Source organism: Polyergus mexicanus, unplaced genomic scaffold, assembly GCF_030449975.1.
Source record: "Polyergus mexicanus isolate NDT 795.1 unplaced genomic scaffold, iyPolMexi1.0 SCAF_10, whole genome shotgun sequence".
NCBI lineage: Eukaryota > Metazoa > Arthropoda > Insecta > Hymenoptera > Formicidae > Polyergus > Polyergus mexicanus.
The window spans coordinates 1,693,843-1,713,122 of NW_027223330.1; the positions used below are offsets into that span (position 1 = coordinate 1,693,843).

Genomic DNA, 19,280 nt, shown 5'->3' on the forward strand with positions numbered 1-19,280 from the left:
CGCTTCGCCAAGAAGAAGTTCCTCTTTCAATTAAAAAAGAAATTTCTCGATCAATTTTTCCATTGATTTATTAAATGTATTAAATAATTCTAACTGGTACGTTTCCAGTGAAATTATCACTATACAATTGGCTTGTTTCAAACAACGAGCATATATACACATATGCCAATTGTTGCACCAATGGTCTCTATAATTGAGAATATACTCGGCGGCTGTCATCATTAGCCCCTTTAATCATCTAACATGTTATTGTTGAGCCAATGATTATTGAATTGTGTTTGTATAGTAACCACATATAGCAAATACCGTTCTCAATAATATCTCAAATTGCGTTAAAACAACAAACATTAAAAAAAAATACAATTACATGGGAATTACAAACGTAATTTCGACTTTTCCGTGGTCGCTTTAAAAAAATTTGTCAATAGAGATATAATATTAAACGTAATAATTAATTGAAAAATTAGAAAACAGGAGAAATTAAAAATAAAATTAGATTAAAATAGAATTTTTGAAAATAAGATTTAAAAAATATTTATCATAAATAGAGAAGATTTCTTTTTCGGCTATTCTTAACTTTTGCCTGTCAGAAGAGTATATTAAATTAATATACTCTGCTTATTAATATTATTAGTGAACAAATGACACAAGAATGATTAACCGGATACGAGTTAGATAGTTGAATTAGAAAGAAATAAAAATAGACGCTATTTTTAAATATGCATTGAGTCTCCCCCCTCCCCCCCTTTCTCTCTCTCATTCTCTCAAATAGCGTGCTATCGATTTCGAGTTCACGGGTTCACTGACCTTGTGATGAGAGGAATGTCCCGTGTGATTGGCGGAGGTGTGATTTCCGGCGGGAATAGAGGCCAGCTCCTCAATCGTGAGCTCCGCCAAGGCGTCGTTCCCGCCGCTGCAACCACCTAAAAGACCGCCGGCGACGACGCCGCCAACGCTGCCGACGACGCCGTTGCCGCCGGCGCCACCGCTTCCCAGACCGACGCTTCCGATGCAACCGCCATCCGACCTCGCGACCCCCGACGGTCGACTCTTCTGCACCCGCCTCGAGGTCACTAGTTCCTTCACCCCCGACAGTTCTCGTCGCGAGCTGCTCACGTACCTGCAAATCAATTCAAATCAGGTATCGCTATTATTATCCGGGAAATAATGAGCTTAATCGCATGTTATAATCACATTTGAATCGTTACCTGCAGTATTTACGATTATTTGAAATATATATAAATAATTATTTAAAATAGTTGTTTTACAATTATTTAAAAAGATACAGACAGTTCTCTAATCCACTATTGTGCCAATTTCTTGATTTCCTCTTTCTCTCTCTTTCTCTCTCTCTCTCTATTTCTTACCTATCATAATTATAAATTAATTATTCATTCCATTCATTATAACATTTTATTATTAACTTTAAAAATACTCATTAATCAGTATAGTTTCTTAAAATTATAACACAAGTGTTAAATAATATAGTAACTTAAGATTAACAATAAAATTTAAATTATATCTGAAAGAAAATTAAATATATAATGCAAAAATAATATTACAGTGGATTAATACGCCTCGTAAAAAAAGTGCTTAATCCTATATCAAGTTGATATTCAAGTTATTCACAAGCTCAATTTCTTGAGAAGAAAAAGAATCAAATAAAATTTCGCCGGGGGGGAGGGATGAAAGAGCGGACATTTGGTACAAATAATTTAAAATTTTTTGTACCAAATAAACTTGCGATTTAAATTTGAAATAATTTTTAATATACTACAGTTAATAAAAAATCGTAAATTGAATGGGACTTTCTCTTTCTATATAACAGCAATCGGAAATATATTCTTCCTTCCATCGTATTAATTTTCAGATCGTTTCTCATATCTTGTGATTTATGAGCTCATTGATCACTTTGCGCGGATTAAATATTTGCGGAAAGCTCAACCGGCGTCGGAATTAAACGGTAACTTATTTCTAGCTGGCGCACGATAACTTTATTCTCGCAAGAAACTTGAACAGCGAGCAGAAACTTCGAATGTCATTTCTTAAACTCGTTACTCGCAAAACTTCTTGATTAGTACAATTAGTGTCGTTAATTAAAAAGTTGTAACAAAGCAGAAAACACGAAAGAAATCCGAAAAGAGATCTCGCAAGAATCATCTGCAAATATGAGAATAAAGTTCTCGCTTTTCTAGAGCACTCTATACAGTTGTAATATTAATATTAATGTATTGTACTTTTTGAGTTTAATTTAATTTGCGTACCGGTAAATTATTCACTTTTTTCTCCCCCCCCTCCCCCTCCCCTCTCTCTGTTCTCCCTCTTCATTAATAAAAACAGAAAGATATAATTTTGTAAAAATAAAAATAAATTCTTTAATGTCAATTTTTTATGATTCAAATTTTAACGAATTAAATTTCTAACAAATTTTAAGGGACCTGTCGAGCATCTCTGACAAAGTATAACTTTTTGATATCGCGACAAACTGATGTGAACTTCGTCAAGTTCCAACTTTACATCTAATTTTGCAAAGCGAATACTCACCGTCTTACATTGTGACAAGGCTCAGAAAAGAAAAGAATAAAACGAGAAAGAGATGGAAAGACTATATCTGTAAGAGCTCGTGCAATTTTAGAGAGTTATTGCAAAATTCGTATCCAACAGCTAAATAATGAATTTTTTAGAAAACTATATTAACTAGTGCTTTGCAAAGAGACAAAATAGGGGTGATTAATTATAATAATTTGAGAAAAATATAGGGATAATATATTAAAACTCAGATATCACATTAAATCATAAAATTTATATTTGTTTAATCTAATTATTATTTTAAAAGAATTTGACAATAGATCGGTTTTAAATTTAGGATTTAATTAATTCTAAATTATGTATCTCGATATCCCAAAGAAAATAAAGAATTACTCGAGCCTTATTACACTTATGTCAACGTGTCTGTAAATTTATAAAAAAATGTCTCTCATAAAGATCTATTATTCAATTTTAAAAAATAATAGTATATTTCATAATAAAGAAACTACATTATGAAGGTAAAATTCAAATTACTTATATAAGAATTGATAAGAAACCATATTTAAAATACAGGAAAAAATCACTCTTAAAAAAGTCACCCTCCTAAGAAATTATTATAATAAATAATATCAAGACAAAGATGATGTTAAAAATTTTGATTGAATCTAAATTACTTAAAGATGATAGAATCTAGATTTTCTTTCTTGCCATAAGCGAATGCTAATAAATCTTTATTTGAGAAACCGCGAGTGATTATGCTGTTTAAACATTGAATCTGCTAAGAAAACAGTCTTTGTCAGACTTTCCCTTTCGCCCTTGGATTTTTCCGCCATTCGCACCCTGCATTCACCATATTTAACAACCAATATTTAAACTAATTAACAAAGAGTTCCAAAGAGACAAACAAGGATTACTAGATTACCGTTCAGCTTGAACCGCCGCGCTTCTTCTAACGGTTTTCAGACACCTTTCCTTGTCTCTACCACCTTCACTTTATATACTGTACTCTGAACACTGTCACACCGAAAACTGGAGAGAAATTACCGGTAAGCAAAGACTTCACCGAGGATGAAAACTAGCGGAAACTATTGCCGATTCGGAATATACTTCGCCTCTTTTCGATGATGACGAGGACGACGATGTCGAAGACGACGACGTCACTTCCCACCCTGACTCGGCATCTACTCTCCTGCCTCGTCGTCGGAGAAAGCAACCCCCGGTCGTGATGCTCCTTCGAATCGCCCTATAATAACGCCCCGACGCCGGCAGATCGCGCCACCGCGTGGCAACTTCGGATCGATCGTCGTGACGTCACCGTGTCCACGCAAGCGTCACGTAGCTGCTGCTGCCGCCGCCGCCGCGAACCGCGAATAATGTCATCTCCCTTTCTCCTATGTTTTCATCTATGGATGAATAGATCCTGCATCCCGCAGAGTTTTTAATTACATGAATTTTTACGATGAATCAACAAAAGGTAAATATTTAAAATGAGATTTTAATTATTCTATAAAGCGCGTTTTGTACGATGTATAAATTTATTTTTTATGAAAGCTAGATTAGACAAATCCAGATTTTATAAAGTATATATATGGTTATGTAATTAAAAATATATATATATATATATATATATATATATATAAATAAAAATACATATGAAAATGTATAAAAGTACATAAGCATGTCTAAATAAAATAAAGAGAATTTTCTAAATACATTTAAATTTAAAACTTTTTAAATAATTGAAAAATTCAAAAATAATCATTTTTGTTTTAATATTTTTTTAAATTTTGTTTTAAATTGTCTTTCTATCTACCCTGAATTCGGCAATTAACATCCTACTTATATATACAACTTTATGTATATATAACAAGCGTTATTATAGATAATGTCTACCTAGTGCACGTGCCAAGCGGTCGCGCAACGAGATGCGCCAGAGAGATGTATGTACCGCAGCATCCTCATCTCGTCGGAATATACGAGGGCGAGGAAAAGGGACATGTCGCGCGTGAATCCTATGGCCAGAGAGAAGAGGACAATGCTGAGAGAGACTGTTGGAAAGGACAAAGGTACTTATCTCTCTCTGCATACAATACACATAACGCAGCCCGCCTTCTTCTCGCGCGATAAATTGATTTCTCGCTTTGGCGTGTGTATATCGTATATATGTATGCATAATACATGCATATCATTCATCTTAATGTGGAAACTTATTATTCCTGCTCCAAAGGATACAACCGAAAATGAGACCAATCGCTAATCATGTGATATCAACATAAATGAGATATATTCTGACTGATCAAATAATTCTAATATTAATAAATGATAAAAGTCTCCTTTGATCAATCATACATATTTATGATATGTGTGTGTGTGTGTGTGTATTTTAATCATTACAATACCGTATAATATTTAGCATAAGAAAACAGATACGCTGCAAAAACACATATAAAGACATCGAATATGATTCTTTCAAATCATCATGTGAATAATGTATATATCAATGCGTTTATTTTTAAATATATTTAGGTTTAAGAGATTCCTTTCTTAGCACCGAAGGAAGAATGCTTTCGCAGGTTCGCGGTAATCGTCGAAATATGCCGAGAGTCTTTGTTGCAGATTCGGGGTTTCCCTTAACGCGATGGCGATGAGGGTCGTAGAAGGGTCTCTCGGCTAAGTATATTGAATTTCCGAAAAGCGCGTCGGGTTTCAAGCGGATGATACGCGCGCGGCCTCGATTATGCCAAGGCGAAGGGGTCCATGTCGTGCCCTCCGGCGCGTTTCCGGAGCATGTTACGGCAAACAATATCCCATAAAACGCGCGTGATACTACCCGAGAGGAGATCTTTCTTAATCATCGGATATGCCCTTGGAAGTCAATTCTAAGTATCATATATTAAATACAATAGAATAAATAAAACGTGATGACTAGATTATACCGATATATATAGAGAGAAAACGAATCTTTTTTACTACAATTTTAATATTAAGAAAATATCTTTTTAATTATAAGACTTTAATTATATAAGATTTCAATAAATATAAGATTAAAATATTTATTTTAGATATCCTTCCCAAATATAGATTTGATATATATAAATCTGAGTTACCTCAAAATCAAGAATTAAGAAAAAGATGTCAAACAATATTTTAATACAATAGTAACTCAAACTTTGATATTGTAGAGTTGTGTATATTTCGTCTCTAGTATATGTAAGTCCTGTATTTTTTACTTCTCTTTTTTTCTTTGTCATTTGACTTTATGCTGGAGATTCCGCGACTTCTTATAAGAAACTTAACTTCATCGGTAGAATCGTGACGAGTATTTATGGAAACATAGTAAAATCGTTTTCGCGTATTAATCGGATGACTGGCCACGCTTTAATTCGATCGCGGTAAAAGCAGTCTAAGCGGTGCTGAGTAATTGGACACGTCTCCGGAAATAGCCTCGTGAATTTTGCATAATTAGAGACCGTAGTCAGACTATCCGGTAGAAGCGTCTTTCTCGCGAGCCTTGTATGATTCATTCGCCCAACATACGTACAAAAGTCTGGATAGATTATCACAGATGTGAGCTTTTTCATCGAACCAAGTATGATAAATTTTGATAGCTTAAAAGAATTAAATCTTATTATACAATTATATGTGAAAAAAAAAAAAAAAAAAAATTGTGTGTTTTTTCGTACGCTAAATTCTACGGCTAGTAAATCCTGGGCTTATATCGCAGACTCGATCGAAATATTAAATGTTGCATAATAAGTAGCGCAAAAAGCTCGTATAATACGATTAAGGATTTAAATATGATCGATACAAGAAAAAGGGTGTTTTCTGCGAAGACCACGTATACTTCGTCTTCGCGTTTCTCCAATGAAATTGGCTTGCTACTTGAAATGTTAATTTGAATATACATAGGTCAGTGCTAATAATAAAGCTTTCTCTCTTCCTCTCCCTCTCTCTCAGTTGGTCGTGAGTATTTCATTGCAAGAAGGGAGAAAGGCACAGGCATGATGAAACGTAATGAGGGAATCACGACGCGAATTTACTTTGTGTACCGAACAATATCTAAACGTTGTTTAAAATAGAAAGCTCCTGTATTTAATGCATTCAAAAAATAGAAAACCATAATCCTTAGTCGCTTAATCGTTGTCTGCTAATCGAATAAAGTAAAATCATCCAACAAAGACTAAATTTTTTATATCAATATATTCGATTTTTATTTCAATTTTTTGATAATAAATATTATGATGAAATTCTAGATTTGCGTAAAAGAAATTTTTTTTTTTTTCCCCCAAATAAACGTCACGAAATACTGAAGCAAAAACTTTCTATTTATTTCAACGATAATTTTAATTAAAGATTAATATGATGGTTTATGGAAGGCTGTGAGATGCGTAAGACTCCGCGGAAATGTTACGGGTTTTTCGTTGAAAAGCGCTCGCGACAAGCTTAGACCCGGAGAGCTTTCTTGATCAATACTCGGCGAGCGCTCAGCGTCGCCCACGCGGCGCTAATTTATCGCCACTCTCTCGCGTGCGCGAGCATTGCGCCTTCGCACCTTTCTCTCATCCATATTTCATTCGATAAAAAATGATCCATCCGGCCGGCGATCCAGCAAAACTTTTGCGACGCGCGTCGTGAATCGCTCGCGTGGTCGACGTTGATATGCAAAGTTCAATCGCGAGAAAGCTCCCTCGATCCCTTTTTCATGCCAATTCAATTGTCGTTGATCCTCTCTTAGAGTTTGATAATAATCATTCATCGAGAAATTGGTAGAAATCTAAAACCAATGTTATTTTTGATAGATTATATACTACAATATATATGATAGATTATTTTTTTCTTTTGTCATATTAATTTTTTCTTATTATCGTAATCATTATATTATTGTCATATAATATCCTTGCTGAATGAAAGAGCGACGAGGAATTTTCCGTAGTTTAATTTTCTCGCAAATTAACTTGTAATAGATAGAAATTCCATTCTTCTAAAATTGTTCTGATAATTAATTCTTTAAAACGCATTTTATTATATGTACTAAACTTTTTGTATATTATTTATGTCTATATAACTTTTCTAAATACTGTATAACCCATTTATTAAAAAAAAAATTTAATTAATTAAAAATTGGCAAAAATTACAACTAAATTTACAAATATTATTGACTCTTTGAATTTATAACTTATAGCACAGTGAAAGTTGAAAGTTGATGATTTCAAATACATTAAAAAATATTAAGAAAAATTATACAGGGACTTACCTGTCGTGTTCGTGACTATAGGAAGGATTGAGTCTGCGTGCATATAGAGACGCGCCACCTTCGGACATGTATCCGTCGCACAGATCAGATAGGGTTCTACTGCCGACGTTCATGCCACCACGAAGCACCTCACCGTCACTCAGATAACCGGAAGCGATGTCTACGTCAGCGTAGTCGTGGTGACCACTAACATGATGATGCGATGATGAATGTAGAACAGTGTATTGTCGAGTCGTCGTGCGACTCGGAAGGGTCTGCAGGCCCCGAGCCCCAGGTGTGTAACCGCGCAGAAGAGGCTGCATGGGTTTTACTGTCATCTCGGCCTCGTCGTCCGCCAAGGTACCGCCGCATGTTGAACTCTCTGACAGCACCTTTATTATGACAAAATAAAAGTAAGAATTTTTTTTTCAATTTTAATTTTTAATTTTATAGATATGTTTAATTTATTTGTCAAATTTTAAACCTAGTTTTGTTTTGAACATTGATTTCTTTTTTTATATATATATATATAAACATTTTAATTGAAATTAATTGAGTTGCTCCATGTGATTATATATCATATATATAATTATTATTTATAATTATTAATTATAAAATTATTAATAATCATATATAATAGGGTTCGTTATATAAATTATAATATTATAATTATCTCCCGATTTCATTCAGTAATATATCAAAAGATTTCCACTAACCTTCTCCAATTGCTCGAATGTAGTATCAATCTTACGATTGGGAATCGTCTTGATCTCGCTGCCGCTCTCGCTGCTCGGTCTATAAATCACACTACTGTCGCTCGAATTACTCTGCCCGGTGCTGTTAGAATTGCTGTGTGAGCTTTCAGACATGAGGTCTGAGATACTCGGCATCGGCGACACCATCGCTACTGTATTGGGATCAAGTTTGCGATGAAGAATGTCGCCGGTTTTTGGCTTCGTCGGTGTTGGTACACCGCCGATTATGCCGCTCTCTTTCGACGGTTTCGACGTACCCTTCACGAGAGCGGTAGGTTTTGGGATGCTGGAATTTGGACTGAGCCCGGCCATGTTCGGACCTTGAAGAGGACTATTCGAGCCTGTCAGCGGTTTACTGGGCCCAAAGTTCAGATTGTTCTGCGCGGGAGGACATGCGAGTCCATCTTCAGTATTAGCTGGCTTCTCATCAGCTACTAGATCTATGTTAACAGTCAGAGAATCCTGTTTTTCATTGGGAATGTCAGTAGATTCTATTTCTTCCTCGCAAATAATCTTGTCTTGGTTTGATTCTTGAGTCTTTGATGGAGAATCAAAGCTTTCGATCTCTGTTTGCTCTTCCAAAACTTCCGGTTCCTTCTGCTTTGACATAAAATCTTTGCAGTCTGATAGGTTGGCTTCATTCATGCTCAGGGTACGATTAAAGACGTCATTCTCGCGGGTGAGCATTTCTACTGTTTCGGACGGCTTAATGATACCGTTGGTATTCGCTAAGATGGCCTTTTGTATCATTAAATCCTTATTTAAACCATTTGGCGGTGACTTCACATTTTGCAGATAAATTTTCGGGTCCGGTATCTTGCCTGGAAGCTCCATCTTGGGTCTGGGTGAAGATTTTGTCGTAGGAAGCTCGTTTTTCAAGTTCACGTTCTTGATATCTTGAGGATTAATCTGTCTAGATGGTGTCAGAGCTGAAAGATTCGTCTTTAGTGACTGTGCCACTGGTTGCTTTGCTAGTTCTTGAAGATTCGGTGTTTTCTTATCATTTTGTAATTTAGTAGCCACCACTTTACCGGCGATTTTGCCATCTTGCTCCATGACTGGATTATTATAAGGCATCGTCAACTTCTCCGAGGAGTTTAGCGGGCCCTTGCTCGTACGCGCGATCTTACTCTGAGCTTTGCTTTGCTCTTTTCTACCTGTTTTCGGGCTTGCCTGCTTCGCCGGCTTGGCTGATTGCAGTTTCGATTTCAGCGCACGACTCTTTGGCGATTCTTGAGCTTGCGCTTTGCTTTGATCACATAGAGAAGTTGAACTGTCCGAATGTTCAGATCGCGCTGAAGAAAATCCAGAAGAGCTCGAAGTGCGTTTTGAAACTCCTGAAGAAGCTTTTCCGCGCTCTTGATTTTTCTCTTTATTGTTAAAGAGTTTAAACTTGTCCAGCACAGAATTCTTGTTTGGCTGAGGTGCCGGAGTGGTGTTTCCGGAATATGGCAAGGCTTGTTGTTGAACTCTTAGACCCCCGTTAGGTCGACCCACCGTAGATGTTCGAGGACTGCAAATAATAAAATAAATAAATAAAATTGAAGTAGGAAAAGAGATAAATGAAAAAATGTTTCTAATGTTTAAATTTTTAAATATAGATTACATAAAAAAGATATGTTTCTTTCTAATTAAAACATAAATTTTAAATAATAGTATTTTTTATATAATATTAATATTATAATGTATTATAATTTATAATCATTTTGCAATAAACAACAATCTATACAACATGTCAAAAATGCATTTTTGTGACTAAAGAGAAAATTTTAAATAATCTTTTTTTTTTTAATTTTTCTATATTAAACTTATTTTTAATTCTTAATAATTAATTTTTAATCCCTTTTTTTTAAATAATAAAGTTTAATAGAGATTAATAATCGCATGATCGCAAAGAAAAAAGTATCTATTTTCTCAACGACAAATTTTACCTCGGTGTAGTGGCCGCCGGTTGTCGATTCGTGTTCTGACTCCTCGGTTGCGGAATAAAGGAAAGAGCACCCTGGGATTGTTGCTGCTGACTCGGACTGGTGCTCCTAGAACTGCTCGCGCTGCCCACGCCGCTGTTTCCGTGTTTCAGGCCTGAAACAAAGAAATACAAAGATTTTTAACATCAAAATATTTTTTTGCAATTTAAATGGGTTCAGAAATTTACTTTGAATTGAGAAAGAGCAAAAGAAAGAAGGGAGAAGAGGAGAAGACAATTCTACATAATTAAATAATTAAATAATTTAATATGCAAGATAATATCGTAATATATCAGTTACAATATGTAACACATGTTAAAAATGTCTTTTGGAAAAATATATTCGAGAAAGAATCTCCCCTTAATTCTTTTCAATCAATAATTAATTTTTAACAATTAATTTTTTAATTTTCTCCATAAGAGAATCAAAAATAAGATGAAAAGAATCAAAGAATCAGATCTTAGAACCAAAAATAATATTTGTATTAATTTTTAAAAACAATAAAAATCTAATGATAATAATAACAAAATTTTACGATATTAATTTAAATAGAAAATAATCTAATGCTTATATTTAATTTTTCCTTTATCGAGTGTCTAATAATAAAGAATTATGACTATGAATTTTTCATTCAGGCATCACGAGGCACACTTATTGGCCATCTCAATATAACGATGATGATCGGCCGCGTCATTAAGCGCGCACAGCCGCGTGGCTGTGATTCTGACTCGCTATATGTGCACGCATCGTGCATACGCGTAATGCAGAACGCGAGCGCAGAGCACCGTAGACAAAATAAACCGTCCGTGTTTACCGAGAGCGAGAAGATTAATCCACTATGTCGTACTATACCACCCGATCCGCTCTTCCCGAGTAATCGTAGACGTTGTTTCTGTCAAACAATCCGCGTCGGCATGCAAACTCACGAGTGAGAGAACGAGATCTCGAAACCGTAAATAACCGACGATTAATTATAGAGATATATATGTACAATATATACGAGCCGATTCATACACGAGATTAATGATTTTAAATTTATCCGTATAAATTAATCCCTTGACGAGAAAAATTTGGCAAATTTTTAAAATAAATCTTCTTATTACACATATAACGATAAACGACAATTTTATTCAAAATGAAAATTTTATAAAATTGTAACTAAAGAATCAAGATTTTTAATTTCTCATAACTTAAACAGTTATATTATAATTTTCAATTTTTGTTGTTGTTATAAACATTAAATTTATAAAACTAAAAGATTGAAAATTGTTCAACTCTTTATAGTGATCTGTCATTTCGAAATCATGTATGGATCTCGCAACCGTTATCGCTCTTCTTCATTGACCCACTCGACAGGGATTTACAGTGGTTACCGACTACCTAATTCTCGTCTCAATTGTCCCTGCGAGCGTGACACAAATGTGGTTGACACAAGACAACTGAAAGCGCTTGGCGATGCAGAAATTTTACGATGAACCGACGCGACCTTTTATCGTGCTTAACGCGACATGTAATCTGCCTTGTTTTATTGATTTATCATTCGTCGCGATAGCTTTAATTGTTTAACAAGGATTTCGCGGACACGACGAAAAATCTTTTCTCTATCCATTCATATACGTATGTATATAATTAAACATTTTTTTTTTATTTAATTCAAAATTATTAACGCGATGGAAACTGAACTGGCTCTCTCAAAAGTTTGTCCTCTTAAAAAAAGAATTACAATTTTATAAATTCTACATAAATTACTAACTCTTACTATAGACTACTAAACATAATTCTGTAATATTATTTTTCAAAAAAGATCACAACTATAGACATTCAATAAGTTTTCATGACATTTCGAGATAAAGTTAGAGAGCTATTCAGAATATTAGGCAAAGATATCAGTCGAGGTCTCGTCAGTGTTGAGTAAAGATGAAATCTATGTTCGGGGCGGCCTTATCGAAACCGCCAGTCACGAAGTGTCGTAATAAATTCGATTCCTTTTTTTATCCAGTGCACAATGGAAGAGGAAAAGAGACGAACAGTTTAGGGGAGTTAAAACGTGACCGAGCATTCGCTCGCCTGTCACAAGAATGATTCATCGTGCAAGTCGCACGATATCGATCGATCTGTCGTGATATTAATGACAGCCGTGTATTGCGAATTTTCGAAACGGAATGAGAGGTAGAATCAGAGACGAATGTTGTTTCAACGCATCGATTATGCTAATGTTTTGTCGATGAAAAAATTTTAGAGTTCAATTTAAATGATCCTATTTATAAAAGATTTCCCGTGCGAGAGGATATTGTAGTCATTGGAATATTCTATTCATTTCTTACAATAGAATTTTTATGAAAAATTTCTTAAAAAGAATTTCTTACGAAAAACATTGATAGAAGAAGATATATATCTATTATCACAGATCCTTTGCAAAAGAATTTTGATCAACAGATTTATTATATTTATCATGAATTTGTTGCAAAAGTATTAATTAATAGAGTGTTCAATTTTCATGACAAATTTTTTGAAGAATTCTGATTAAGAGAATATCCTACCGTTAACTTCTTGCGATAGGATTCTAGATAGATGTCTTATTCTCTATAAGCGATACCTCTTGCAAATGCAACTCTTGTGTACGGTGAGCTTCTTGCGAGAGAATCGTGCGACTGCACTCATTCACTCACTTCACTGACACTAATGCTCACGTGTCCCCTTCGCTATCCTCTCATTGCTCCTTCCGTTCGAGATAAGACAATATCGGTCCACGTGGGAGAACAAAAGGGATGCACCTGATTTGTTTCCCATGATTGATATAATAAGTATCAATTAACAATTCCTTGAAAATATAGATCATTAATTTCCAGAACTAGATATATCACTCCGAAATTTATCTTCTAATATTCTTTTTATAATTTGTTTAGTATCAAATAAAAATATAACAATTAATAATAAAGAATTCAGAATATCGTTATAATTCTTTTTAGATCCATGACAAAAATAAATAATTTTTACAGATAAAGAAATTTTTTATAAATTGTTTTTAACTTTATCGATTTTTATAAAATTCTAGATAATCAATAAAATTTTGAAACTTTTATATGTAACTTGCGAAATTTATTATTGTGGCCGATCGATTGACAAATTTTGGAAAACACAAAAAATATACTTCAGAATTAATTCACACAACTTTCAATATTTTTGCAATAATCGTCTTGCCTAATACTTTGTTACACCATTCAGAAATAATTACAACATCTGCAGCTGCAGCTCGCGCGTCCTCTCGCAGTCTCTCGCGCGTGCAAACTCGTACTTACACTTTGTACGAGTTCGTACACTCCCGACGCAGCCTTCTCGGGACCCCCTCGGTTTCTCCCTTTGTTTCGAGAGCGCATCTGAGTATGAGGGGATCGCGCTGCAAGGCACTGCAACGGTACAACGCGAAAAGGCATTGCATTTCGCAAATTATATACGTACACGCACAGACACATACACACGCGCATATATCGCGAACGCAATTGACAGACCAAGATTAACTTCAGCGGTGATCAGTTTTAAACTTATCATCGTCTGATCGAGAGAGGGAGAGAGAGTTTAGTCTTTTATATATATATATATATTTGTTAACTATATACATATATATTTAAATTAAATTTAAAATTATAAAAACCACATGAAATTAAATAAAAAAATTATATCTGGTTAAATAATATATTAATTTTTTCATTAATATACTTATCTTTTTCAACGTCAGGACGTGCATTTTAAATTTTGCATTAAACACAGCTTAACATATAGACATTCTTATATAACTCTTTATGTTTATCATATTTAGTGAAAGTTTTATATATAATTGTAGTTTATATAAATCTTTACAGTGCATAGATATGAAAAATATAAAAAGATAATTTATATATATATATATATATATAATGCATATATACATATATATATACACTCATAATATATAGCACTCATCTTATTCATATAAAAATAATGTTTTTTAATAAATTAAAACGAATCATATGCAAATGTCGATATATGAGAACCACTTGTTAGAAGCGCGTCAATGTACCGTACGCCAACCGTAAAAGTTTTTTTCTTTCTTTTCTGTTATTTCTTTGTTTTTTGTTTTTTTTTTTTATTTACTATACCGCACATACGCATACATATTTCAGATACGAAAAATTACTTGTTCGATATGATACGTGTATTTAAATACGTGTATATAATTTAAGAATTTAAAAAAAAAAAAAATCGTTCGGAGAACTAAAATTTTAAGAATTCGCGATTTTAAAAATATGTGTTTAAATCCAAGAGATTAACAACCGAAAAAATCCAACAATTTGAAAATCTAACAATTTGATCAAAAAATCTCGAAAAGTTTTGATATTTCTAATCTAATTAAGTTTTATTATATACATAATTTATAGAATTATATTTATCTTATCTATCTTATTGTGTCATATAAACTGTATCTTATCTTATATTTAATTTGTAAAATTATATCATATTTCTTTTATAACTTTTATCACAGTTTATATGAATACGTAAATTCTCTCTGCTTTGATTTTTTAACACAATTTTGAGATCATAATAAGTTTAATGTAATTTCAAAACATCTCGAGTCTTATCTGAACCATAACTTGAGACATGCGGAAGTGAAACAGAATATTGCGTATCACGAATTTCTTCTTAAGTGCACAGACAAGGTGTTCCCGTAGAATCGTGAACCTTTGAGAAAACATTTATTGGTACATAAGCGCGATAAGCGCGATCTAACCTCTGTGAGTGACTCTCGGATTGTTGAACGTTTACTTCCTCTTTTTTTATATCGCGAGTGCTATTTCCATCCCCTTTCGTTTATCGCGCATGGAGTCTATCTTCTCGCAAATGTGAGAGATAAATGAAAATCCATCCGTCTCGTAACAAAATAAAACAACGAAAAAATTCAAACAACGTAAAAAGTTCAATGCAGTGGAATTACGATGCTTGCATTAACGCGTTAAATTATAATAATTATAGCACTTACTGATCATATGATCTATTAAACTCTTAAATTTAACTCTTATTATTAAACTCTTTCATCATTAAAATTTCCCTCTCTCTCTCTCTCTCCCTATATATATTATATATATAATCTTCGATAACGATCTTTTTGAAGTGGGCTAAGATTTAACTTGAATTCAAACTGCGCGTATCTAATATCAAATAAATAAATATATATATATATCAAATAAAAATGTACTCTACTGGCAATGTGCGCAGAGTGAAAAGACGAGCCGCATAGAGAAAAAATAGAAAGAATGATTAGATACGCGCGGTTTGAATTCAAGTTACGTCTTAGCCCACTTCAAAAAGATCGTTGTCGAAGATTAGAAGAACCCTTAGGAGCTTCCTCGATGATTAAGTCTGGCCTTTTTCGAGGAATCCGCTGCTATTGACTAACTGTCGAATCGATTCGCTCGACGACTGACACGTGTTACATCGCGCCTAGTTAGGCTTCCAGGCTGATTAGAAGTCGGTATACATCGCGCAGGAATAGATTCCTTTATCTCGATTAAGAAAGGAAAAGAGAGACGGAAAAAGAAATTAGGCAGAGATTAGATTATAACGATTAGACAATGGACGCATCCATAAAATGGGAAACGACGTCTGAACTTGAGGGGGTGATGTTCGAGTCTTGATTCGGGATAAGTAATTCGAAATGCAGTATACCCCGACGCAACATCTGGCTTCATTTAACATCTTGTAGCGACAAAGAGACGTAGAAAAACTTACAATGCAATACATTGCAATACTATAAATTTTCTCGATACTGTTAAATTGACAGAAATTTATATACAGATGTTTATAATAAGGAAATATTTTAGTGAAAAATATGATTGGTTCAATTTATTGCACCCCGTATGATATTTTCATCGTAATATAGTTTCAAATAAAAGGGGGAAAATAAATGAAGTTTTCTCGTAAACAAGTCGATTGCGTTCGCAATAAAATGAATTTAACGCAATGCAAAAAAGAGAGACAGAGACTTAGCTATAACACGCGGTCGTTAACAAAGTTAGTGCCTCGTTCTTTTTACTGCGATTGCAAAGTGAACGTAAAGCGGAAGATAGCAAGTATGTCTACGAAGAAACGGGGGAACGAATAACTCCCCCTTCCCCCTAAGAGATAATATCGCGTTCGTAATTGACGGGAATGGCGATCGAGAGCTCGTTTCAATTTCGACCGTTTCTCGCGGACTTTTTTCTTTGTGTCTCCTTACGCACGTGCGTCGAATTAGCGTAGGGGCTGCTCCGTTCCCCCTTCTTCCCTTATATTCGCGGATCCCCACAGGCGTCCCGTGGGATCGACCGAAGTCCCAAACAGGCTGTGACTCACACAAACCACACACAAACTGTACAAAGCCTCTTTTTCCTTCGCTTGTCAATCTGGCTTCCTCCTACTCTTTAGCTAGATCAAAATATACAAAAGATATCTGAAGAAAATTAAAATTGTGTCGGTCAAGTTTAATTAATTGATTTATAATATCATTACTGGTAAAACTGCATAAAAGATAATACACATCCGATTTAATCGCTACTTAAATATAGGTAAACATGCATAAAAGATTTTGTGAAATATTCATATTATTGCTATATCTTGCGAACTGTTGATCCTAGAATTTTTTTATTATTCTTCTCGTCTTTCTCGTGAAAAAATGCCTTTGGAAATCATAATCAAAACGTGGCGCCAAAGTTATCGGAATCTAACTTCTATCTTCAACAAGACTTATAGAAATTTGTATAGTCGTATGTTGAAAGCTTTTAACGAACTAGATGAGAAATAGATGAAACACATTATTGACAAAGTATCCATGAGTGTATAGCTATTCCGTAAATGGAAACAAACACTTTTTCCAGTCTGCTCTAGACAAATACAACGTAACCAAACTTCATTTTTTCTTATTTTATAATAAAAAAAGCATTAAAACTATAAAACTTTAATTTGTTATATCTCCTAAACTAATGCCATCCCCTACAAATTTCTCGCGGCGAATTACTTAGAAGAATCTCACCTACAACATATTTAAGTAATGATAAAATCGGAGATGTGTTACCCTTTTATACAATTTTACCTTATTACTATATTAATAACTAATTTTACTTCTTTCCCTTACTTGAATGTAAAGTTGGTCTTTGAGTTAGCTAATCTATTAATTTTAAAGCTAGACAATATTTCTGATGTTGTATAATAATATAGTAGTGCTATTCCTTATTTCCCTTTCATTTACCATCTATGTAAATTTTCGTGATAAAAAATAGATGAAGTATTTTGCGTTGAAGTCTACCTCGTTACAAGCGCTCACTTATAGCACAATAATAAAGCGAGCAGCTAATCTCATTGCGCTTGAAGAAAAGCGGATGGGATATCTCCCTCCCTCTCTCTTTCTCTCTCTTTCTCTTCACAATGGGGACTAACGAAAAATAATGAAATTGCAAAACGTGATGGACATCGGCACTGATGGGGATACGCGAACGTAACGGTGCGTCGGATGATGAGACGCGATGATAAACGATGATGATCCCGAGATCCGTAAGATATAATGCAGCGCATTATGTGCTGAACTTATTCGTCCGTTCCACCGATCCTACCTTCCTTTCTCCCCCTGGCGATTGAGCCAGGTGCATCGAATGTATCTCAAAAAGGTTCGCCATTAACTGTACGATAACAGAATCACCTGTCGCTTCACGCTAGTCTTGATTCCGTCTGATGACGCCCTTACGAAATTTAGAAGAGATTGATAAAAAATATTGTATCTAGTCGATTGTATCCTGTAATTTATTTTGTTATTTTCTTTATAATTGTTATTATTTAGAAAAATGAATTTGTTTGATTCATATTTTATTTAAAATCGAGATGTGGGTAACTTTTATTTCGTGTTAATAATCAAATTAATACCAATTAATTTAATCTCATACATACTAAATTAAATTAATACTTTGAATTAATTGAATTATTTACAGCTATTTAATTATCCGTAGTTGTATATTTCTATATTACAAAGTGTGCGTCTTCGAGTGAGAAATTTATATTAGTTGCCTTATGAATAAAATAAACATGTGCCTATTTCTAGTCCCAACTTAAGGGAGATTTAATAATGGCCGACGATCAGAGGATTGATCGCGACGACAATGCAGGGATGCGTGGGGTGAAACAAGATGGAGTTAATGTCAGCAACAGCTGTCGATACCCGCGGAACAAATAAGCAAGAGCGCTTCTTCTGAGCGAAGGATGCTGTTCCATCTTTAAATCGAATAGCTCGCGTGTCGACGTGTCGGCCGCTCGGAAGAAACATATTTTTTTGTACAGAAAAAAAGAGGGGGACAAAATCACATTACAATCATGATCAGAAATAGGGAAACAGATTTTATAGAAAATAATAGTGACGTAGTGAAAATGGCAAATAATTTTCGATAAATTGCGAAAACCTCTTATTTGAAATATCGTTATTTAAAAAATGGAAAAAATTAAAGAAATATTAAATAAAATATAAAGATCTTTTAAATTTAATTTAATAAATTTATAAATTAAACGTTGTTACAATCAATATTTAGAGAAACAATTTGTGATCTTATAATCGGAGAAAAAATTAGATTCTATAAAAAAGAACTATAGAACAGTGTATATAATGCTCCTTAACATCCACGAATCTCTTTCATAAAAATATAGTCATCCTGTTTTAGTTTTGAATCCTCATTATATTAAGTAGAAGAAAAGGCATATCCGGTCTTTGTGGTCTTTGGCGAAGAACCACGTGGTGCATTGAAA

General features: G+C 34.0%; 1 protein-coding gene across 4 annotated transcripts in view; it reads right to left on the minus strand.

Annotated features, from left to right (window-relative positions):
• The window catches only part of Sick (sickie), a 156,270-nt gene that overhangs the window by 43,504 nt on the left and 93,486 nt on the right, over positions 1-19,280 (minus strand). For all 4 annotated transcript variants that reach the window (XM_070303075.1, XM_070303076.1, XM_070303074.1 and 1 more), the window contains 4 exons: positions 10,449-10,599; positions 8,479-10,030; positions 7,784-8,154; positions 808-1,120 (listed from right to left, as the gene is read on the minus strand). In XM_070303075.1, coding sequence (XP_070159176.1) covers positions 808-1,120; positions 7,784-8,154; positions 8,479-10,030; positions 10,449-10,599 — 2,387 coding nt within the window. The remainder of the gene's footprint in view (positions 1-807; positions 1,121-7,783; positions 8,155-8,478; positions 10,031-10,448; positions 10,600-19,280) is intronic.